This window comes from Euprymna scolopes, chromosome 20 (assembly GCF_053919585.1).
Source record: "Euprymna scolopes isolate OS-2025 chromosome 20, ASM5391958v1, whole genome shotgun sequence".
NCBI classification, from domain to species: Eukaryota; Metazoa; Mollusca; class Cephalopoda; order Sepiida; family Sepiolidae; genus Euprymna; species Euprymna scolopes.
The window spans coordinates 16,367,393-16,392,585 of NC_136501.1; the positions used below are offsets into that span (position 1 = coordinate 16,367,393).

General features: G+C 34.4%; 1 protein-coding gene across 7 annotated transcripts in view; it reads right to left on the reverse strand.

Annotated features, from left to right (window-relative positions):
- LOC145241334 (dystrophin-like) overlaps positions 1 to 25,193 on the reverse strand; it is a 1,936,823-nt gene that overhangs the window by 956,201 nt on the left and 955,429 nt on the right. For all 7 annotated transcript variants that reach the window (XM_080104172.1, XM_080104173.1, XM_080104174.1 and 4 more), the window contains one exon: positions 10,074 to 10,229. In XM_080104172.1, coding sequence (XP_079960298.1) covers positions 10,074 to 10,229 — 156 coding nt within the window. The remainder of the gene's footprint in view (positions 1 to 10,073; positions 10,230 to 25,193) is intronic.

The following is a 25,193-nucleotide window of genomic DNA, read 5'->3' on the forward strand; positions in this document are numbered from 1 at the left end:
TTGGCGAGGGGGGACCAGGGATTGGAGTTCAGACGAGCACCTGCCATGAAAATAACGATAAAACAAGGACAGGCTCGCAACGTCTCTTCTGTGGGAGAGGGGTTGCAGCGTAGAGAAAAGGGCATCCCCCACTAAACCACGAAGTCTATTTTGTACTCTGTCAAGGCATGATAGGCTGTTTTTGGCAGCTCCTGCCCAGATATGGCAACAGTATTCCATCCTTGGCCGTACTTGGCTAGAATTGCATCAGTAGTGAGATATCTTCTGGAGCGGTAGAAGGATCCCACCATCTTTCCTGCGACCTTGGCAACAGACTTGATGTAAGTGTTCCATTTCAGATCAGGAGTAAAGGTCAAACCCAGAAGCTTGTCAAAACACGGGGCCTCACCCAGACGAGAGCCATCCATCACAATTGATGCCAGCTGGGGATCAGAGCGTTGATGATGTAAGGATAGGAGTTTTGTTTTAGATGCATTAAAGGTAACTAGCCACATCTTCCCCCACTGAACCACGCGCTCGAGATCAGAGGAGAGAGAATCCGAGAGAACTTTGTCATTTACAGCCTTTGATGTGTTGCCGTAGATGGTCGTGTCATCAGCATAGATATCAACGAATGATTTAAGTATGTGTTTAGGGAGGTCATTGATGTAGATCAGGAAGAGAGTTGGGCCCAGGATTGACCCCTGAGGGACTCCAGCATTTATATTGCAGGCCTCCGATTTTTGTCCGATTATAGACAATAATATGGCATGCATCTTTATGTGTATTCGCCTTAAACTTCAAAATGTGTGTATTTCAACAAAGTAAAAAAAACAAAAGAGAATCCCCCATCTTTATAGCAAAGTTTTATCAAAAAATTACATCTAGAAATTCTATATCAGAGAGAATCTTTGCAAACAAAAGAAAATGTAATAATAATAATAATATTAGAAATAAACAAAATGATATATCATTTCAGTAGTTACGGTCGGCACAAAAAATAATATATTTTAGGGATCTTCATATTGAATTTGCATTACTAAGTATCTATCTATGATTCCCCCCCCCGTAAAATATTCACTCGTCTCACTACAACAACTGCCATCAATTTCATTTATTATCCTATCTGTGCCTAAAAGTAAACAAATTCCATGAACAAAATTTCTTTCCTAGACTTGTCCGCCTGTGGAACACAATACTGCATCCTCCCCAGCTGATTATAACATGACCGTTTTCAAGTCTAATGTAAACAAATTCCCATTGAGCTGTCTTCTTAAAGAAACAAACACAACCCAATTTTCTACTATTACTGATCATCACAGTATTGTCTCACTGGTCATCTGGCACGCCTTAACCAGGCCTTGATAAGTGGTACCCTCCCCTCTTAGTAAAAAAAAAAAAAAAAAAAAAGAAGATTTTGTATCTGTCTGAAGCTGAAACTCTATTTCTATTCTTCCTATGTATTAATAATAAAGATTTCATATCTGTCTGAAGCCGAAACTAAACTATTACCATTTTTCAATGCACAATTCAGAGGAAGAAGAGGAGGTAGTGTAGTAGGTTTCCTGTAATGAAGACGCCACCCTCCCAATCATCGCCTCCATCTTTTTTAGTTAGGGATTGCTGTAAAATAAGAAATGGTTTGGATGATACACAACTTGAAAGAATAAAACCAAGTTTAAAATAAATTTGTTAAAATCTTTTACTAATGAATATGTTTGATAATCTCCCATTTCCGGTGGAACCATTCCTGTCATTTATAAGAAAGTTGTGTTTAATTTCCACTTGTAATCTATATATATAAAAGCGAAAATGTATGTATGTATGTATGTATGTACGCTTTTTCTCGATGTCCACAAAAGGCTTCTTTCAGAGAAGCGCTCACTCGGTTCACAACTTCTTAAAACTTTTTATATCATCTATAAATTGTAATATCTCACACTTAACCACGGAGCTCGCCTGTCTATTTAATTTTATTGACTTTCAAACGTTAATTATTCCACATTTCCCGCATCGGCACGCGTTACATTCGGTTTTCGGTATAAACAAAAAGCGAAGCTCGACTCTAATAACAGGCCCAGAGCCAGTGAACGTTTGTCGACTTCGTCATATCAGACGGGGGAGCGGGTTTTTGAAAACAAACAAACCGATTTATTGACCTCATTAAAAACTGTCCTGCACAAAATGCTGACTGCTGAATACCTATCGCCGTCACGTCAATCAAAAACGAGCACCTGTTTTTTCCCCACACTTTACTATTTTCCAACTGCGCGTCGTCAAGGCTTTGTTTTTTTTTTCACGGGCACCTGTTTTTTCACACACACACCTACAAACACCCGGGCAACACTGGGTACCCCTCGCTAGTCTATAATATAAATCTTACCTGTCTGTTTAAATGTACGCATCTATGTATGTTTGTATGTCTGCCTAAAACTTTTGACAGAGGCGATAGATTTTCACAAGATTGGTATCGTTTTGAAGCTCAACCCTTCGGACGACAAATATCGAAAAATTGGCGAAAAACATTAATTCCTTCACCCTCAACTGAGCACTTTCTACAAGAAGGGGTCGCCTTTTTTGCCGATATTTTTGAAAGCCATCCCCTCTTTTCGATTGACTAGCCTTAATTTTAAACCTTCGCCACTTCCGGTTTGGCAATGGATGCAACAGCAAAGACATGTTTTTTTCACATTCTTTCCCTCCTTCACAGTACGAGTTCAAGTCTGCCTACCTACTACCACTTTTTTATTTATTTATTTATTTGCTCAACACACACCTCCAAACACCCGGACAACGCCGGGCACCCACGCTAGTTTTAAAACAAATACCAAAAACCAGAACGAAACAACATGAGCTAATTTTGCTAGGAAATAAATTGAACAGCTTAATTTTAAGATTTTTTAAAAGCATTTGTAGATAGACAAAAGATAGACAAAAGGTATTTGGTTTTTAAGTATGAAACGTGAATTCCTTTTATCTTGGTTAGATCTTGCTGCACAATGTCAGCATTCATGGCCAACTTCTAAAAAAGACAGGGACACGAAGTCTGCACGTCGAATAAGTAGGGTATGATAAAACATGAAAAAGAGGCTAGTCTCGAAGTGAAGTCAGATATGTTATCTGCTTGATAGGATTGATTCTTGTATCAAATATCAAGCTGAGCCGAACCAACAGAGCCGCATTATTCAAAGAATTTGTCATGTCTAAAAACAGAAATCAGAAGATGGAATAATCTCTGATAAGTCTACAAGAAGAAGCACAAAGCACATTCATTATTCCTATTCACTTGCCTCCCCACAAGGTCGGTTTTTAATGTGAGGAAAATCCAGCTCCCTTAAAAGGGGCACCCTGGATAGGAACAAATATTAGACAATTGTCTCAATCATGAAGGATTTCTTCTCGACTGACCAAGGACAGAAAAGGTGAAGTGTAGCACCAGAACAGATACTACACTGCGATCTTATCTCGAAGCACATCCATTATTGCTAAACAACGTTTCCTTCAATATTAGAACTATCTACGTTTGCTAGGTTAAATTCAGTTCTAAGTGACACTCTTCTAGAGGTCAAAGGTTCAGTCCTCAGTGCATGCGATACAAAGAATACAACTGCAAATTACTTAATAATTCTACCTGATTATGGCTGATGGAACGAGAACATGTTTCTCATTAGGATTAAATAAATGGCTCTATTCGAAATTCCATGCAGATTTATGAGAATAATGAACAGATTTCCGAATTCGAGAAGATACACCCAAGTTTGCATTGGCTGAAACACTGTGTGAACAACATTCAAGACGAGAACAGTAGTCTGAAGAATCCAAGAACGGTATAATCAAAATGCTGTTATTAGTCTAAAGAATTGTTTTAAGTTATGTATTTTTTTCAAAATAAAAATCTTTGCGTTACTTCAAGATGAAAACTTTGGATTTTCATTAAAGAATGTGACTTAATTTTATTTATCACAAAATATCTTCGAAGCTAAATAAGGTAGAGTTGGAGGATATTTTTTGGACATCCAAATCTACAAATGGAAGGACTATTTTTTAATACACCCAAGTAAAAAAAGAAAAGAAAATATGTATGTAGGATTTGTATCATTTTGATTATTGGATAAAATCAAAATAATTCAAATTATCAATAGTCATTTCATAAATTCTGAAACATGTAAAAGTTCTTAGGTTTGTGGATCTTCTATTGAAGGAACTGACATTTCAACATTGACGCTAAATGCTTGGCGCTTTTGCATGTCACCCACTGAATAATTTAACCAAAATCAAGGCTTAACATTTCTAATTGCTAAAGGCTGAAAAAAAAAACAAGTTAAATGCAAACAAAACCAATGAAAGAAGCCATTAAAAATGCGGAAAAACAAGTTAATGCAAACAAAACCAATGAAAGAAGCCATTAAAAATGCTGAAAAACAAGTTAAATGCAAACAAAACCAATGAAAGACGCCATTAAAAATGCTGAAAAACAAGTTAAATGCAAACAAAACCAATGAAAGAAGCCATTAAAAATGCTGAAAAACAAGTTAATGCAAACAAAACCAATGAAAGAAGCCATTAAAAATGCTGAAAAACAAGTTAATGCAAACAAAACCAATGAAAGAAGCCATTAAAAATGTTGAAAAACAAGTTAAATGCAAACAAAACCAATGAAAGACGCCATTAAAAATGCTGAAAAACAAGTTAAATGCAAACAAAACCAATGAAAGAAGCCATTAAAAATGCTGAAAAACAAGTTAATGCAAACAAAACCAATGAAAGACGCCATTAAAAATGCTGAAAAACAAGTTAATGCAAACAAAACCAATGAAAGAAGCCATTAAAAATGTTGAAAAACAAGTTAAATGCAAACAAAACCAATGAAAGACGCCATTAAAAATGCTGAAAAACAAGTTAAATGCAAACAAAACCAATGAAAGAAACCATTAAAAGTGATATAGAAGAATGAACTTTCAGTTGAATATAGCAACCATTTTATTCCCTGGTTCATCCAATGCATCAAAGCTGTTTATCTCGAAAGCACTGAGATTTTGAAATGAACAAACTCTCCGTAATTCGCAAGTTGAATAAAGACTTTTTCTTTTTTACTTAATTCTGTTTATTCAAGCCGCAGGATGACTAACTTTGATAAATAATTGTGTAAAGAATATGAACCCATGAAAGAAAGCAGATTAAAATGAGCATACAAACATTTAAGAACTGGCAGGGAAACCCGACGTTGTCCAGGATCGAGATTCAACGAATGTTCCACACTTTCAATACTTTTATTGTCATTAATTACTTGCTCTAGTCGGGGACCCTTCACAGTGCACTGGGAGGAAGCAACAGTGACTTAGTCCGTAATACATTGTAGTCTACATTACACTGTAAAGAACCTACTGCTGATTTTATGAAATTATTTTTATATAATATTTATTTTTAATTTATATACTTTAAAATACAAAAGTCAAGTATTATGGTTCAATTGTACTCTAAACAGAAATACTCATTTCAAAGGTATCCCTGTCATATCAAAAAATATACCGTTGATTTTATATGCCAGACTTTTCCGAATGTGTTGTAATAAAACTTCTCAAATGCACTTATAATGTTAGGCTATATAAGGGTGTTAACTTTGGTCAAAATCAGACAACTCGTTCTTTAATCGGATTTTTTCGAGTATCGATATTTATCAGATGCATTCTGATAAAAAAAAAAAAAAATTATCTAAAAACACTCCAAGACACATGAAGTACATTTATGTGAAATTAAAAAAAAAAAAAATTGGCCAAGCCGTTTTGGAGTTTATAGGAAACGAACTCACAGAAAGTGCCTTTTATATATAACTAGCGGGGGTGTTGCGTTGGGCAAAAAAAAAAAAAAAAAAAAAAAAAAAGTGGTAGTAGGCAGTAAGTAATCCAATTTACCAAATTTCCACGACTAACGATTACTATGATATTGTCCCATTGACTACTGTACACTCATTAACCCTTATCCTCGAGTGCCCTCTGGGCCTTGATAAGTGGTTACTCCTTTGTAAAAAAAAAAAAGAAGAAAGTTAACAAAAGAAGAAGAAATATATTTTCCGTTTTCACGGCAAAAGTTTAGAAGTGGTGAACCGAGGCAGTTACTCAATATATCGATCCACGAGTTATTGTTCAAAACCAATTAAATGTCCACTTCACTCGACACGCCAGGTGGTATAAACGACAGCCTGTGTCGAAATACAATGGAACCAATCAAGACTTTGGTTAAAAAAAAAAAAAAAAAAAAAATTTTTAAATGAAAGAAAAAAAATGGAAAAAAATAAATTGTGTTGGAAAAATAAGAAACTTGTTACATGCCTTTTGCGGTTGACTCTATTTTGATTGGCGATAATTTGAAATAAATGTGTTTCGCGGCGAGCATTTTGATCTTCGACTTTTGAAGCTATGAATTTAGATTTGTTTTATCTAACTGTATTACACATACCAGCAGAAAACTGTTCTGCTTGTCGAAGTATGCCACTCTCTTCTTAAAGGAGGAGGTAATACCTGAAAGCATAGTCTCATAACATCACAATACTACAATACTCCCAAAAGTGGTGGTAATGCCTGGAACAATGCTTTTATGGAAAAATATGACACTACACCCAATATCACACTACACTCAAAAGAGGGTGTAATGCTTGGGAAGATAAATGACATGAGAACATATTATCCCCCCCCTCCATGAAAGGTAATGCCTGGGAGGAGGTCTCATGATAATAGAACGGATACTACACTATCCTCTTTGAATTGAGCATTAAAAGCTAGTACGATTTTTATAGAAGTAATAGTATAGTTCGGCTTCAGATATCAAATTTATTCGAATTCAGAAACATAGCGTGTCCTTTTTCTTGTTTAAACATTTAAAAAATATGTGAACTGTTATGTAACATTGTTTGAATCAAAGGAAAAGTGAATTTACAAAACCCAAATTCCAAATTAGTCGCTTTCTGCTCGCTATATCCCCTCTCCTGTTTTTTTTTTTTTTAAATTTTTTTTTATTACATTTTCACCCCAAACAAGGCACATTGCCACTTTGGTGTAGGGGGCTACTATCAGGGGAAACATCTACTGGGGTACTATGTAGGGGTTAGGGCAGCGAGATGTTGGTTCACGTTGCACTTGAACTTATGCATGTCAGTACAGTTGGGGAAGCAGTGACCTGGAATGGAATTCCAAAGTCTAGCAGTTCTGGGGAAGAAACTACTGGAGTAGAAAGATCTTTTACATCTAGGGATCTCTACAGTGTGGGGGTGGGATTTTGCCGCTTGTCGGGTCTGTCGAGGGTGTTCACGTCGTGGGGGCACAAGTGCTTGCAGTTCTTCAGAGCATTCACCATTATAATACTTGTAGAACAGGCAGAGGGATGCAACGTTTCGACGATGGGACAGAGGCTGAAGTTTAGATGCCAGTTTAGGGCCTATCAGATTTGCGACTCTCTTTTGAACCCTGTCAAGGAGCGAGAGACTAGTAGCCGATGCACCGGCCCAATTTAAATAGTTGTAGTGCTATTACCTTATAGTTATACTAGCCTGGGTGCCCGGCGTTTTCCTGGTGTTTGGAAGTGTGTGTTGAGCAAAAAAAAAAAAAAAAAAAAGTGGTAGTAGGCAGACAGGCTTGACGAACCCGTACCGCGAAGAAAGAAAAGAGCATGAAAAAAAGCTGTGACGTCTTTGCCGTTGCGTCCATTGTCAAATCGGAAGTGGCAGAGGTTTAAATTAAAGCTAATCAATCGAAAAGAGGGGATGACTTTCGAAAATATCGGTTAAAAAAGCGACCCCTCCTTGTAGAAAAGTGCCCAGTTGAGAGTGAACGAATTAATGTTTTTAGCCAATTTTTCAATATTTGTCATCCGAAGGGCCGATTCAAAACAATACCTATCTCGTGAAAATCCGTCGCCTCTGTCAAAAGTTTTAGGCGAACATACATACGTACATATATACATACATTTAAACAGACTGGTGAGATTTATATTATAAATATATTAATCCATAAAGGATGGAGCAATTTCTCTAAGAAATCTTAAGTAGGAGAGCTCAGTGCGTAGCAGAGCATGCATAAAAGAATAAAATGAAAAAACAAACTTAGTCCGATCTCATTATATGTTTATTTCAACTCGCTAGGGCTTTATCAAACGAGAAGAGCTAGTTAAGTTTAGCATCTGACTGAGATAATGAAAGAAATTTACTGTGGTTTCTGTATTTATTTAAAAAAAAGGAAAAAAAAACGGGGAGGGGAAGAAGAGGAGGGACAATTCAGAAGTGTGAAAAAGAAGAATAAAGAAAGGAAAAAAAGAAAGCAAAGAAGAATAAAGAAATTGTAGGTAGGCGGAGGGAGATAAAAAAGTGGGGAAAAGTTGAAAAAAATAGCAAGATAAAAAGAACAAGAAGAAATGTAGGGATCGCTACACATTCATGAGTATGTTTCAGTCAACTAGTTATAACTAAATCGAGACATCATCAGGCGATGTTGTTTTTACAAAACTCCAGTCCTTAACTTATTTCTGCAAAAATAAGTAAAAAGTATATCTTGCTCTAGCTTAGTATTGAGCACTCTTGTATAAACCTCGTGAATTCATTGAATGTTTTACCGCTGAATTGTATATATATATATATATATATATATATATATATATATATATATATATATACAAGAGAGAAAGAGTCTTTAATATATCTACTGATAAATATTGAAAGGTTGACAAAAGTGCAAAGTAATCAGAGATAGAAACTAAAAAGTGTAACAAGATGTTACTGAAACTAAAATTTGTTCAAGTCAATCAGCAAAATGACTTCTAACAGCAAAATCTGTTAAAATATTTACTGCAATCTGATTCAGTTCAAATGATAGCTGGCAGATTGCCGCCATTTCCCATTTTCAGTTCGGATCTTGTTAATCCTATTTTAAGATGTGTTGGATTCAGCAGATAAGAAGGAACCAAAAATTTTCTACATATAAATTAACTCGTAATAAATCAGGATGCCGATGTATTCTAGCGTTGTTTTCTTTCTCTCTCTCTCTCTCTCTCTCTCTCTCTCTCTCTCTATATATATATATATATATATATATATATATATATATATATATATATATATATATATATCATTTAAACACGGTAGTGTAAGAATATATGGTTAAATGGCAGTTTTAGTTGTTTAGAACTGGTTTAAAACTTCACCGCTCACTCATTTTTCGACCAAATTTCGAACAATTATTATAGCTTATAGATCACCTTCTCAGCTATATTGTGAACATTTTTTTCAATTTTCATTCAGTAAAACAAAAGTTATGATGAATTTTCTGGTGTTCAAAATCGTAAAAAAACGTGAGGAGGTGAACGACGTTTTTAATGAATGGTTTCCATAGCAACCGTGTCGCTTCAGCTACTTCTGTTGCTACTAATTCACTGCTGTCGCGAAAAGAGAATTAACAAGTGAAACAGAAAGAATGAAAGGGACATAGTTGGGGGGGGGGGTTATTGAAGCAGACGAGTGCCGTACATTGTTATTATATATGTTTGTGTTATGTTTATAGAAGCAGAAAAATACGACTGAAATTAGCCAAAGAACAAGTGAATTTATTGGAAGCCTGGAAAAATCATGGATTACAATAAAAAAAATGCGAGCATGAAAAGTAATATAGTTAAGCTTCAACATAGAAAAGTAAAGGACTAGTTGTAAAAACTGGAAAACTGTTTAGAAAAAAACATAATACTCGCATGTAGATGTCTCAGTTTCTTTCTGTTTTTTTTTTTTACATCATATTTTTAAAGGAATGTAACGTTACATTTAATACCGGGCAACGCCGAGTACATTTAGTATGTATGTATATATATATATATATATATATATATATATATATATATATATCTTTTCATTTTTCTGTGACCGTGATCTAAATATCTAAAAATGAAAGCTGTTTTAAGTTAGACTAGGACTAATATTTTGTTCAAGTTTGGTGACGATTGGTGAAGTGAAGTTGATTTTAGTTAGTACACAAACAAGAAAATATAGTCCCAAATTTAACGGAATACATAATTTCCTTGGCAGAGATACTAGTAATATTACTAAACATAGTGCTTACCTCTTTCTGTGTAGGATCCTTCAGGACAAGTTCCAATCCTGCAAGTGCAATATAAAATTCCTCAACTCTGTTTCTAAACTGAAGCCATGATGGTACATGACTGGAAAGTTTTCTTTTTCGCGATTCAGCATTTGTCTTTAGACGATTCCATTGAATCTAAAAAACAAAATAAAAATAAAATGTTTAAAAAAAGAAAATTATGAAAAAAAAATAATTGCGAAAAAAAATTAAGAAAAGAAACTAGAAAAGAAAAAAACTCCAACGGAGGTTTTGGAATTTTACTTTATTTATTTATTTATTTTAAAGCAACTCAGCCTTTTTTAAGGTTGTTTACGACTAAAAACTAATTATATATATACATATATATATATATATATATATATATATATCTCATTCAACCACGGTAGTGGTTGAATATATGCTTAAGTCCGAAATTGAATGAATCGAGACACATTCAAACCCCCACCACTAATTCCGTTCGGAACCAAATTTCAAACAGGTTATATAATTGGATAGAACACCTCATTAGCTACATTTTGAAAAAAGAATTTCGAAAATTGGTTGAGTAGAAAAAAAGTTACAACAAAATATGTGGGTTCACAAACAGGAGAGTAAGTACATACATAAGTGACTAACGCTTTTTTTTTATTTTGCATAACTTTTTTTTTGTATATAAATATTTTTTACTGCGATCTTGCCAATATGACATGTTAGCGTAACGGTTAGAGTACCGGGGGTTGGTATAAATGTTTTAGGTTCAATCCCGTGTATCGGTTTTTTTTATAATTAAAAAACCGAACTTTTTTTTAATAACTAATTTTTTTTTTAACTCTCCTCATGAAATAGATATGCGGTTTTCTTTTCCTAGATGGTTTAGATTTTCAATGCAGCACAGTACGGTTTGGGATCTTACCGTACTATTCTCCAATGCTTTAATAGCTGCCTGACTATCTGAAAGGATAGCTATTTCCTGTTGCTGAACCTCTTCCATGATCAGAACCTCAGATTCAAAAGCCTTAAACATGCGCTATCTCTCCTTCTTCTTCGGTTTTTGTCGTGATGTTTACCGAATGTTGGAGCTGACTTGTCAAACTTAGGTCTGAGATCCTGCTCTTCGGTGAAGGCGGGGTGGTGTTTGGTACCACATCCAATGGTGCCAGCTCATGACTGGTGTTTAGTGTTGTATCCGATGATACCTGTATGGTGAAGACTTCTGCCTGGAAGACCGTCCTCAGTTTACCAAGATAATAAGATTTTTGACAGGTGAGGTGGTTTGAGTATTCTATATAAACACTCGCACCAATCCTATCATTCATTTTAGATCCATCAGTATAGCATTTGATTACGTTGCTTTCCAGCTCTTTTTCGTAATCTCTTGCGCCTGTTCTGTCATAAACCATACATGTGAAATGCTTTTCAAATGATCTGGTTTTAGTCATAAGGTCACCCGGCACATGCAAGAGAGGTAGTTCGTTCCTAGCCTCATTACACAAATCCACGAGCCTCTTTGTTTTTCCAGTAGTCCCAACAGATCTTGACCACCACAGACCCATGAGATCTATTCTATAGGATCCCCGTATCGCTTCTACCTTCAGGAATTCTTTAATCAGAGGGATATTCAACAGCATCTCCAATGCTCCACTAGGTGTGCTTGGATATGCTGAAGAAGTCATTAAACAAGCAAGTCTTTGCACTTTCTGGAGTTTCTTCCTCAAGTACAGTTTCTCTGTCCCGCGGATCCAGGAAACACATGCATACGACAAAATGGGACATACCATAGCAATGTATATCCACCTCATTACATGCGGGTTAACTGCCCAGGTTTTCCCCACAATTTGTTTGCATTGCATAAGGGCTGCAGTCGCCTTGGAGGAAATCTTTTCTATGTGGCTTTTCCTGGTCAGCTTACTGTCCAGGATTACCCCTAACAGCCTTGCCTCCTGCGAAAGTTTCAATTTCTGTCCACTCAGAAAAAGGTCACCAAGTTGGCAATTCCTTTTATATGTAAACAAGACCATTTCTGTTTTATGGCTGCTGAATTCTAATTCATTTCGATTAGACCATTTATTAGGAATATTTAATGCCATTTTGGCAATGCGTCTGACCAATGATGCTTTTGAACCCGCGACCAGCACTGCGATGTCATCAGCATCAGCCTGGGCATAAATATTCCTTTAAAAGAGGATTCAGCATACAGTTCCATAGTAAAGGTGATAAAATCCCACTTTGGGGGTTTCATTTAACTACTTCCCTTTTAACAGTTGCCCTCAGTAGTTCTACTTGAACTGTTCTGTGCCTCACCATATACTCAATCCATCGGATGAGTACTGGTGGCACATTGAGTTCTCATAGCGACTTGAACATACTACTGAAGGGTATGTTGTCAAAAGCTCCAACGATATCTAAAAAGACACCGAGTGCCATCTTCTTTTTTGTTAGTTTACGCTCTATACAGATCACGAATTCATGAACCGCAGTCTCGGTAGAGACCCTGGCTCGGAATTACTGTGATTGAATGATAAATATTGCATAAATGTGTGTTTGAGAGCTAATTTTTTTTGACAATCATTAATAAATATTATAAATTTATATATTAATACAATAGCAATGCCTGGAAAAATCATGGATTATATGGAAAAATGCGTGCATGAAAAGTAATATTCTTAAGATTTTATTAAACCTGGAAAAGTAAAGGACAAGAAATTCAACCTGGAAAAGTAAAGAACAAGATATTCTAGTAAAGTAAAAAATAAGAATTTTTTAGACTCAAAATATTGCAGCTAAAAATAAAATTTGAATATTGATAAATATTTTATTTATCATTTGCATATGTTGTTGTTTATTGTTGAGTTAAAAAGGGTGTCAGTCGCTGGATTGAACTTATTTCCCCCCTATTATTTGCATATATTTATGTAGTGAAAATTGTTTGAATAAAATTAATTCATTAGTTAGTTTGTTAGTAGATTGAATTAATAGTTTTATAATTTACATAAAAATGAATTAAATGATCCTAATTATGATATAATAAAAAAACAGAATTATCATTTGAAGATATAGATCAGTGGTAGACGATTCGACTATAGATCGAATGATCCCGTGTTCAAGCACCATTTTATTTTTATTTTTTCTTATTAATGAGTTCAATTTACGATAAAGAGGTACCATTAAAATCGCCGCCAAAATTATTTCTTCATTTGTATATTTTAAAGCTTAACATTAATCAGAAGTGACTTTTCCATGGCATTCATCATCAAGCCCAAATATCAGCTGACGTGATATTGTAAACAAACACAGACGGAATTTGATGAACGACATTATCATTTTTTTTTTCAATTTTATTGTGAATTAGTCCACCGGGCAAATTATTCCTCATAATATATAATATTCAATAGAGGACTAATTCTATAATAATACATACGCAATCTGCATAAATTAAAATATCATGTTTAAGCGTATTTTACGACCGAGCAACGAACGAGCTAGTGTATATGTACATATGAAGACATTTCTATGAAAAAAACATTTATCTTTGTAATAAGCATTTACGCATTGCACTTAATAACTTATTTTAGAATTCTCCCAACAGAATTCAGATTGACCACTTGATGCCAAGCTAATAAAACCAAGTCTTATCATTCTGAATCTACTGCTCAAATTAATGATTTGAAATAAATATTTGATCCAGGAATCACATATGGCAATAATTTACTTATTATTTATCAGCAAAAGTTTACGAAATAAGTCTGAAGGGTTTTTTTTGCATTTGAAGAAAGAAAGAAAAAAATTAATAGGAATATTATCTATGTAGATGACAATTAGTGTGCTTATTCTGCCAAACACGAAGAATTTAGTGCTTATTCGAGTAAAAATCGCAGAATATAAAAATGAAGAAAAAAATCGAAGAGATAATGCGCAAATTACATTATATATATATAAAAAAAATTCATTCGTTAGAAAACTATATATATATATATATATATATATAAAACATTGAAACCGACGGTACCAATGATTTTCTGACCTTCTGTACAGTTTTAAATAAATAAATATTAAGCTCTTATATTGAAAATGTTTTCTTTGTAATCGAGCACTTTGTTGTAATTCTTTCCCATAAAATAGTAAACAAATTATATGTATATATATGTAAATAAATATATATATATATATATATATATATATATATCGTTAGTTGTCATTCCAAAACCAGAAAATGTATTATTTCACACTCATAGTATTTTATTCATATGCTGACGTAGTACGTCTTACACGAGTTTCGTTGAATAGCGGAAGTTCACCAAACAAAACTGATTGTTTTTTTCCTCAGAATAAAAAAAGATATGATGAAAGAAAAATGTTGATAAAAGGAAATGGAAATCTTTTTCAAAAGTTCGCAGAATCTATATAAACGAAACAATAGATGTGTGTCTGTGTTAAAATATTAAACCGATAAACTCTTAAACTACGAGTCACATAGCACAGAAATTAACAGAAAATGGTAATCATACACCAAGGATTGTTTATAATGAGTAGTGTACAGAAATATGAAGTTGAAATGCAAAATGTTCAGTTCAACTTGCCGACATATTTCTATTACATTTCTGAATTTTTTAGATGAGGATTGGTTATTAGTTTTATTTGGATTCTTTGGGTTACTGTTCTCATCCTGAGTGTCAATTTCACAATGTTTTATTTATTCATTTTTCATCTCTCCATATACATACATACATACATACATATATATATAAAGTGGTAGTAGGCAGACAGGCTCGAACCCGTACCACGGAGGAGGAAAAGGACGTGAAAAAAAAAAAAAAAAACGTGACATCTTTGCCGTTGTATCCATCACCAAACTGGAAGTGGTGAAGATTGAAATTAAGGCTAGTCAATTGAAAAGAGGGGATGACTTTCGAAAATATCGGCAAAAAACGTGACCCTTCTTGTAGAAAAGTGTCCAGTTGAGAGTGGAGGAATTTGTCGCCCGAAGGGTCGAGCTTAAAAATGATACCTATCTCGTGAAAATCCGTCGCCCCTGCCGAAACTTTAAAGCAGACATACAAACATACATACATACATACATTTAAACAGACAGGCGAGATTTATATTATAGATATATACGTACGCACACACACACACACACACACACACACACACACACACACACACACACATTTGAAGTAAAATTCTCCAACTTTGTGTTCAAATATAAATATTAATACCACAAATTTCATTTAGATAGCTGAATAGTGCAATACTAGAGCTATGAATTTTTTTATAATATACCACGACACTAGGAAAATTCATTTTTATGCTCACCTCAACAAGGGTCCAGTTTTATTTACTATATGAGCATACAATTATTTCAGCCCTTTACTGATTTATATATAAATTTTATTTTTATTATATTGTTACCTACTACTTTAGCAGAATGCAAAACTCCTTGTAAATAAACAAATAGAACACTGTGGGAAGTGGTGGACAATATTTGCATAAAGCTATTGTAAATATCATTCATTAGCAGCACCTGTCCCAGTGACCTTATGGTTAGAGTTAATGTCTATTGACTTGATATTTGTTGGTTCAATCTCAGGTTTCGGATATATATATATATATATATATATATATCAGTTTTATTTATTATAGGAGCATACGATTATTTCAGCCCTTATAAAATTATTATATGAATTATTTTGTTATTTTATAAATAAATAAGTAAAATAAAAGTAAGTAAAGCAAAAGGTCAAATTTACCTAAGTTCCTATAAACAAAACTGTAAAACTATAGTTAAACCTTTTCATTTGTCTCTTGTCAAAACAGTAACTTTATATATATATATATATATATATATATATATATATATATATATATATATATATATATAAGTATAGAAAGAGAGAGAGAGACAGAGAGAGAGACAGAGAGGAATTAAGTTAACGAAAAAAATCTTTTTTTTTTATGGAGAGAAAAGACTACCCTGGATAGATGACGCTCTACCCGATTAAGAAGAGCAATTTATAAGAAAAGATAGGGAGATGGAATTTTATTACATTACCATGTAAATAAGGATGAGGGTGAAAGGGGAAGTGATGTAAATGTAATTATTCTCTCTCTCTCTCTCTCTCTCTCTCTCTCTCTCTCTCTCTCTCTCTCTAAACATCATCTGGCAACTTATTCTGAACTTCTTTTTCTTACGCATTAGTCCCAAGCTACGGTAAGGTTTGCAGCAGAAAAAGTATCTGGCCTTCGGGCTACATCAACTTTTCTGTCCTCGGTCAGTGGAGGAGAAATCCTTCATAACTGAGACAATTTTAATTTTTGTTCCTATTCAGAATGCCCCTTTTGAAGGAGCTGGATTTTCCAAACATTAAAAACCGATCTTGTGTCTAACTCTGCCCTCGTGGGGAGGCAAGTTAATAGGAATATCTGTTCTGATGCTGCACTAAACAATTTGTTGTTGGTCAATAGAGGAGAACCCTCTATACTGAGGCAAATTTTATTTTTGCCTACTTTCAGAGTGTCCCGTTTTCTTCCACATTAAAAACAACCTTGTGTCACATTTTGCTTTTGTAGGGAAGCAAATAAGTATCAAAAGATTTTTGTTTCCACTCTGCACGATCACAGTCTTGGTCCGAGTGAAGGCCGGTTTCACAGAGATCATTGTGCAAGGCATCTGCCAATCTAATCATCAATCTTTCTCTCAGTCACTTCCGCATAACTTCTAATGTAAAAGAAAGTTTTGTGACCGTGTCCTCATCATCCATCAGCACATGATCAAACAATCTGAGCTGCCAAACACTTATCTTTCCCCTGGTCATTGCGATGGTGCAGCATCTTCTGTTGTTATTACAAATGTGGGTGAGTTATGTAATTCCTGAAATCCAGCGAAGCATTTTATTTTCATAACACTGAATCTTCGCTCCACCTCCTCATTGTCAGAAAACACCCAGAGCTGTACAAGCGACAGGTTTCACAACAGTCTGGCAAATCTTCAATTTTAAATGGTTGCTGATCTTGTAGTTATTTCGAAATTCAGCATTTCTTACTTTTGACCACACACACACACACACACACACACACAAAATAATAAGAGTGTAGTTACATTCCAAGATACAAATATTTATTTTTCATGCAAAACAGCTCCTTCAGTATGTTAAAGTGTCGGTACATTTTTTACAGATCCGTTTCGTTATGCAGAAACAAACGGCTATTATTATGCCAATACCGTCTCTTTTCGTGCATATACTCTTCAGAAAAATTAGAAATTCTTTGCTTAGATACATAGAGCTAAGAACACACATTGAGCTTCAAAAAAAAAAAAAAAAAAAAAAAAGTTGAGTGAAATATAATTGAAAAAACATATTTTACCCAAACAACATTACTTCTTACTGATGGATTGAGCTCACCTTTAAAAATAATAGCAATTGCCACTTAGCATAAAGCATTATCCTTTGGTAGTATGAATGAATAGAGCTTAGCAATAGTATAAAAATACTCATAACATGCAAGCAATAGAGAAACATACGTGTTTCATTCCCATGGAAAATTTTCATGGCAGTTAACCTTGGGATTTTCAGCGGGAATAAAACACTAACATCTTTGTATAGGTTACTTGCAATAAGTATTTTTTACACATATATACAAGAAATTCATGCTCTTTTTAAAGTATTATTTCATTTTTTCTATAATTTTCAGTTCTAATTGGTATAAAAACTAGCTATTGAGCTGTATTTGTGATTTGCACTGTCCTACTAACTACCATTCGAAAATATATAGATGGATCATCTTTGGTGTTTTATGAATTCTCCAGTGGTGAAGTTGGAGTATACGAATTCTAAGTTTACGTTATGCTAATTTAGTTCCCATTCCAAAGAGACATTGAGGGCATTGTCAAGGCTGCTGCAAAGAAGATCGGTTCCCTTGGTAGTGCTAGAAAATTACTCACACCTCAAAGTATCCTACACCTCTACAAAGCCATCATTCACCCATATATGGAGTATTGGTACATCTCTCTCTCTTAGACAGAGTCCCCAAAAAAAAAAGTGTCTAAAATCTAATAGATCACGCACTATTGACTAAACTCTAACCTCTGCCCCATCACCACAATGTTGCATCCCTGTGTCTGTTTTATAAGTACTTTAATGGAATGTGTGTTAATGAACTCATTGCACTTGTGCCTCCTCGACGTACATACTCCCTGACTAATTTGACAAGCAGCAAAATTCCACATTCACTGTAGAGGTCCCCTAGATCAGCCCACTCTGATTGCACCAGGGGATAACCATACTCTTCAGCATATCTAGGTACACTTTGGTGTTGACTTTCAAACCAACTTCAAAAATGCGAGGTGGCATGATGTGGCCCTGATTTGAAACCCCACCAAAGTCTATAACCATAGCCGGAAACTTTGTTTTCATCACCCAGGGCATGCCCCTGTTATTCGTGGCAATCAAGTGATGTATTTTGATGGTGCGAGCAATGGTCCTACTGTAATAACTTGAATCGGTAGAGAGCACGAGGTGTACAGCAGTGCCTCTTCGATTTCGCTTTTTGAACATTGTGTCACTTTCAAACATGAAAGGAGACTCCTATCGCTCTTGGGATTTGTACACAGCTGGCCAACTAGTATATGATTTGCAACAAAGAAAAAAGAAAAACCGGTTTTCATCAAACGGAAATGGAATCATATCATTTTTAGGGCAACAATTTTATTGTTCAACACTGTAATGTTCAGATATGGGTTAACGATTTAATCTTCCTTTGAGATCATCAGAAGTAAGCCTATGTTAGTCACCAGGGTATTCCAAGCATAGTTAGTCCAATCGGGTGTTTATACACTCCAATATGAAAATGTTTATAGTGTTATTATTTTGTAAAATATAGTTATGCTCTTGGTTCAGGATATATCTACAATCCCTATTGAACAGTTGAAATCATTGGTATCTTGTTTATCTATATATCTATAAAAGTGAAAGTGTCTGTCTGTGTGTGTACATTTCCCTACGCAATAACTCTGTCAATTTTTAGTCTACAGACTCGAAATTTGATATACAGGGTACTGATATTTAGGAAAATCGATATGATTGGTTTTTGGCCAGAAATTTGGCGATTAAGGGGTTAAAGTTCAACGATTTGACCTTTGAGAACTCTACCAAACTCCTCTGACAATTTTGGGTCTAAACACTTGAAATTTTAGATATAGGTTCCTTGGACATGGATCTAACTTAATAACTTGATTCGAGACCAAAATAATAAGTTTTAAGGGGTCATAATAGGGGCCAAAGTTTAAAAAATTGACCGTTTTTTTTTTTTTTTTGTTTTTGCTCAGCATACACCTCCAAACACCCGGGCAACGCCGGGCACCCATGCTAGTATTAATATAAAATAATACAATAAAAAACATTATAAAAATAAAGGATAAATTTTAAAATGTTAGATTTAGATTATATTTATTTCAAAATACCCATAGGATACACTAGTTTGTGTTAATTTTTAATATCTATGATGAACACAAAATTTTTCCATGAATTGAAATAGCAAGAAAAATGAATATCAATTCATTACATAAACACTACTTTTCAATCTGATTCACCTTCAAGGAAAAACTGAGATACAACTGCGTCATACCATGTGTGCTATGCCCTCACTGAGTCAGGAGAGTACTTGGAGGGAGGAAAATAATTATGTTGCCAACTAGGAATTATGAGCACTTAAGCAAAATTGGGATGGTAAAACACCCCATAGAACTAACGCAGGGTTAAAATTCAGACTAGACATTTATCACCTAATAAAAATTAAAAAAAAACTCAAAATATGTAATATTTTGATAAAATCCCAGAATCCTAGAAAAACATGCAAGTGCAGAAAATATGAATTTGCAACGAGAGTTTTGGGATCTATCAAATTATTGAAATTGAATCCTCATATTTTCACATTTATATTTTATGAGATTGTAAGTAACTATTTTCACAACTGACAGAAATTGTCACTTCCTACACTGATGATTGCATTGTGTTATTCGTACGACTAACTGGATCACTAGTCAGGGGTTATTTGAATCTGTACAATTATGTGTGCCTTCACAATCAGACGTAAACACAAAAAAAATCAAGTCTTTTGTACGTTTAAATAACAAGTAACATGAAGGAATGATTAGAAACAATGTTTATTCTCCAGTGACAACACTGACAGCGAGGAGGGGTCACAGGATGACCTGTGGATGTACTAAATGGTAGAGATATAATGTGCCTGCTTTCCTGCAGTGACTGTCGCTTCCTCTCTTGGTTTCTGGCTGTCTCTTTTATTGGAACGGATGACGTCAGAACATTCCTCTATGTCTTCTTTGTTTATTCCCTGAAATATCGATCAGTCCTGCTGATACCTATTCCCCATTTTGAACTTCTCTGACGTCATTCCCGGGTGCACCTCGATCCAGGATTGCTGCCTTAAACAATCCTCCTGGATCTGGCCTCTATTGACGTCATCCTCACAAGCCCAGACAGCCAACCATCCTCTTCAGAACCACCTCTGCTACCTGCAACTTTCCCCCTCATCTGTAACATAAGCATGAAACACTAGTGTCTGTAGGTACAAAATAATTAGTAATATCTATTTATAAAAAATTAAAGTTGAGCCTTGTTTATGCTAGGTGATAGCCGGGGATAAGCAGTTAATTATCTATCCGTCTATTTATTTATCTATCTAGAGGAGTAAACAACAGAGAATTTGAATTGTGGCATGTTTTGACAAGTATTAAACTGTTTTGACGGGTCATTTTGCACCGGAAGTATGAAGTTGAAACTGGACAGGACATGTCAGGTGCTCCGGTTTGAGTAAGCTAGGTTGAGTTGGAGCCTGGACGCCCAAAAAGCAAGATGGGTTAAGGTCTCCCCATGAGGGAGGTGAGATCACAAATAGAGAACCACCAAGCCAAAGATCGTCAGTCACTTCATTTCTTCTGATGGCAAGCCTGGAAGTGAATAAAATATATATATATATATATATATATATATATATATACAAACACATATTGTCTTGGGTCCCTGTCTTGAAGCATCTCTGTTACAGAAGTTCTCAGTTCCCAAAGCCCGGTTAGCGAATCCTCCAGAAGCGATCAGCAGGAGACAGGTATGTTGTTGAGTAAGCGTATTATATATGCTGACACACCGGCATCTATAACACTAGGCCGTAAAAATAGACTTTAAGGGATCTGAGGAGAATAGTCCGTTAAATACATCCATTAAATAGTCCGTTAAATACATCCATTAAATAGTCCGTTAAATACATCCATTAAATAGTCCGTTAGATAACACAGTGAGATAAGAATGAGAACAAAAAACATTTAGAGAATTTTAAAAAATGTGATATTCCGATTCCCAGTCATTGAATACTCTATGACTGTCTACTGTTTATGCTCGCTAATTTGGCATTTATAGGTACTTAACCCCCCCCCCCCATTCTTGTGTTAATTACTGGTAGCCTACAGGTATTATGCTAGCCTATGGAATCAAAGTTCTCTTTGTGACTGAGTTCAAATTTCACAATCAGCTGTAATTGTCACTTCCTACACTGATAATTGCATAAGAATGAAACGCTAGCGTTTGTAGGTATAAAAATATTTTTTAATATTTATTTATAGAAACATTATCATACATATATATATATATATATATATATATATATATATATATATATATATATATATAAATTGTTATACAGCACAATCACATTGACACACTGCTTCTTGCCAGATCACGGAAGTTAAGCAACGTTGAGCCTGGCCAGTACCAGACCGGTGACCATTTGGGAAGGCTAAGCACTGTATGTACCGTGCAGAGTCATAGAAATTTCCAGGTTGGTATCTGGAGATGCATTAATTCACTGGGAGCGATGCACGCTCAGTCTTAGTTAAGGCATGCACCTAGGACGAGGTAACTCTGATGTAAAAACCTGCGTTGTACTGTGTGCTTTGTCTTATGGCAGTCATCTGCACCGACAAGGATTAGCAGTAATAGCAAAAAGTGTGGGTGGTTACACAAAGCCTTTACCACTATAAACAAAACATCTGTGTGGATTTCTGAACAACTTAGTTGCTGTGGCGGAATCTCATATATTGAAATCGATGGGAGAGTCTATCATGTATATCAAGGTATATGACTGACAAAAAATCACTCGGCAATCTAATATACAACTTACCAACTGAAACGAGAAAAAATGCTCGGCAGATCGAGAAAATCAACAGAAAAATAAAGAAGAAAAAATACTCGGTCATATTTAATCAAACGTGCCTTGATAACGATTTGCTGCCAATATATATATATATATCAGTGAAGGGACGATTCCAATATTTTTCCCTGATTCTGATACAATTACCAATTCAGATTCTTTATAAATCTCTAAATATTCAACCATTGAGTTGTTATTTCCCCCGATTTTTATAAAAACACATTAAATACGCAGATATTTTCCTAAACGTCAAAATACACTTTTGATGGATGATCTGTCGATTTTAGCTTTACTGGTAATTGAAAATCAATATATATTTATTATTTTATCATTATTACTAGCAATGAAAGATTTTACTTTAAAAAAATATCAAATCAAAAAAGACAATAAAAAGTATCGTTTTGGCATCAAAAAATGGGCATTAATCTTTCCGATTCCGATTCCCCCAAATCTTCCAATTTTTCCGATTCCCGATTTCGAGTAATCGTCCCAACACTATATATATATATATATATATATATATATATATATATATATATATATATATATACAGTGATGATCATATTTATTGGCACGGTAAAATAAAAGTTAAATTTTGTCTAATAAATTCTAAAAAAGGGATTAAATTAAAGAAAATAACAAAGTATATTATGTATTTTTAACTGGCCTTTCCGATGCAGCAATCGGATTTTAGAAAAAATAAATAACAAAGGAACAACAAACATAATTGCAAAAAACCCTTGTTCAAAATTATTGGCACGATTTATTTAATAATCAATTGTATAGCCTTTGGCCTTGATTACCTTCCTCAGTCGCTTTTCATAGTTTACAACCAAGTTGTTGCACTCTTCAGTAGTAATTTTAGCCCACTCTTCCTGACAATAATCCTCCAATTGAATAAGATTCTTAGGCTTCCTTTGCATTACCCTCAATTTTAATGTTCTCCATAAATTTTCAATTGGATTAAGGTCTGGGCTTTGTGATGGCCACTCCAAAACATTAATATGATTGTCCTCAAGCCATTTCTTAGTCAGTTTAGCCGAATGCTTTGGGTCATTATCTTGCATGAACCACCAACGACGACCAAGTGAGAGCTCTTTAGCAGAGTCTTTCAGGTTTTCATCCAATATTTTAACATAATCTTCCTTTTTTATGCTACCTGTGACCTTAACAAGTCGCCCTGGTCCAGAGGCAGCAAAGGATCCCCAAAACATCAAACTGCCTCCACCGTGCTTCACTGTGGGTATGGTGTTCTTAGGCAGGAAAGCTTCGCCAGATTTTCTGTAAATATAAGACACTTTATTATGGCCAAATAACTCTATTTTCGTTTCGTCAGTCCATAGAACACGTTTCCAGAATGCAACATCTTTATCAATATGACGTTTTGCAAAGGCTAGCCTTGCTTTCAGGTGCATAGGCTTCAATAAGGGAGTCTTTCTCGGACGACATGCTTTTAAACCAGCTCTCTTCAAAACTCTACCAACTGTATGTCGAGATACATTCACTCCAGAGGTGCTCTGTTCATCAACAATCTCCCCAACAGAGATCCTTGGGTTTTGTTTTACTTGTCGAACAATTTTCCGTTCATCTCTTGGGGAAAGAATCCTTTTTATCCCTCTACCCTCTAAACTCATAACGTGGCCTTGCGATTTGAACTTGTTTATTATGGCTCTAACAGTGGATTTGGGAAGGTTTAGCTTCTTTGAAATCTTATCATAGCCCTCCCCATTGGTATGGCATGCTACAACAAGCTTCCTGACGTCTTCGCTGTGTTCCTTAGTTTTAACCATGGCGATTGAAAATTATAATTTAGTCACTTATAATAGTTTAAATAAATCGCTATCTAAAAATTATCTGAAAAAAATTATTCACTGAATTAGCGTTAAACAAGCATAATATGGCTATAAAAAAGTTCAGAAAGCACGTAAACCGGAAATTGATTGATATTATACTGATACTAAAAGAAAAACAAAGCCGTGCCAATAATTTTGAACAAGGGTTTTTTGCAATTATGTTTGTTGTTCCTTTGTTATTTATTTTTTCTAAAATCCGATTGCTGCATCGGAAAGGCCAGTTAAAAATACATAATATACTTTGTTATTTTCTTTAATTTAATCCCTTTTTTAGAATTTATTAGACAAAATTTAACTTTTATTTTACCGTGCCAATAAATATGATCATCACTGTATATATATATATATATATATATATATATATATATATATATATATATATATATATAAATAATGTAGTTATGGTCTGGCCCGTATCATAGGTAAACGTGTCTATTATTCACATAAAATGTTCAGATATAAGTTCACGACATCTCAACTACAAAAAAAGTGATATTCTAACAATTGCCACTTAACTTAATAAAAACCAATAAAAAAAATGGACAATTTTTCAACGTACAAGAATCAATATAAAATGCCTTGTTCAAAACGGAAAATTTATTCATATACATTTATAGTTTCAATAGAATTTGTGGTGAAATGGAACCAAGTGGAAGCGATAAAAAAAAAAAAAAAAAAAAAAAAAACAAGAGTTCAATCTTTGTTTCAGTTTGTAAAACTTGAGTGCTTTGTATGCAACATTATTTTCTGTCAGCTTTTTTTCATATTAATATGAAAAAAAAAAAAAGAAGAAAAATGTTTTTCATTTTTCTTCTTTTTTTTGTTTTCATATTAATATGAAAACAAAAAAGAAGAAAAATGTTTTTCATTTTTTATTTCCTTCACTAAGAAATGAATATACAGACATGTTTGTACAGTTATTAAAAGTTCATGACTGCAAGTGAATCTTTACTGTTTGTGGAGATGCAGGGTTGGTTTGAGTGTTTTGTTTTACGGCACATCAGCCCTTTTCAGGTTATTTATTTTTTTTAACAATGGAGTCACCATT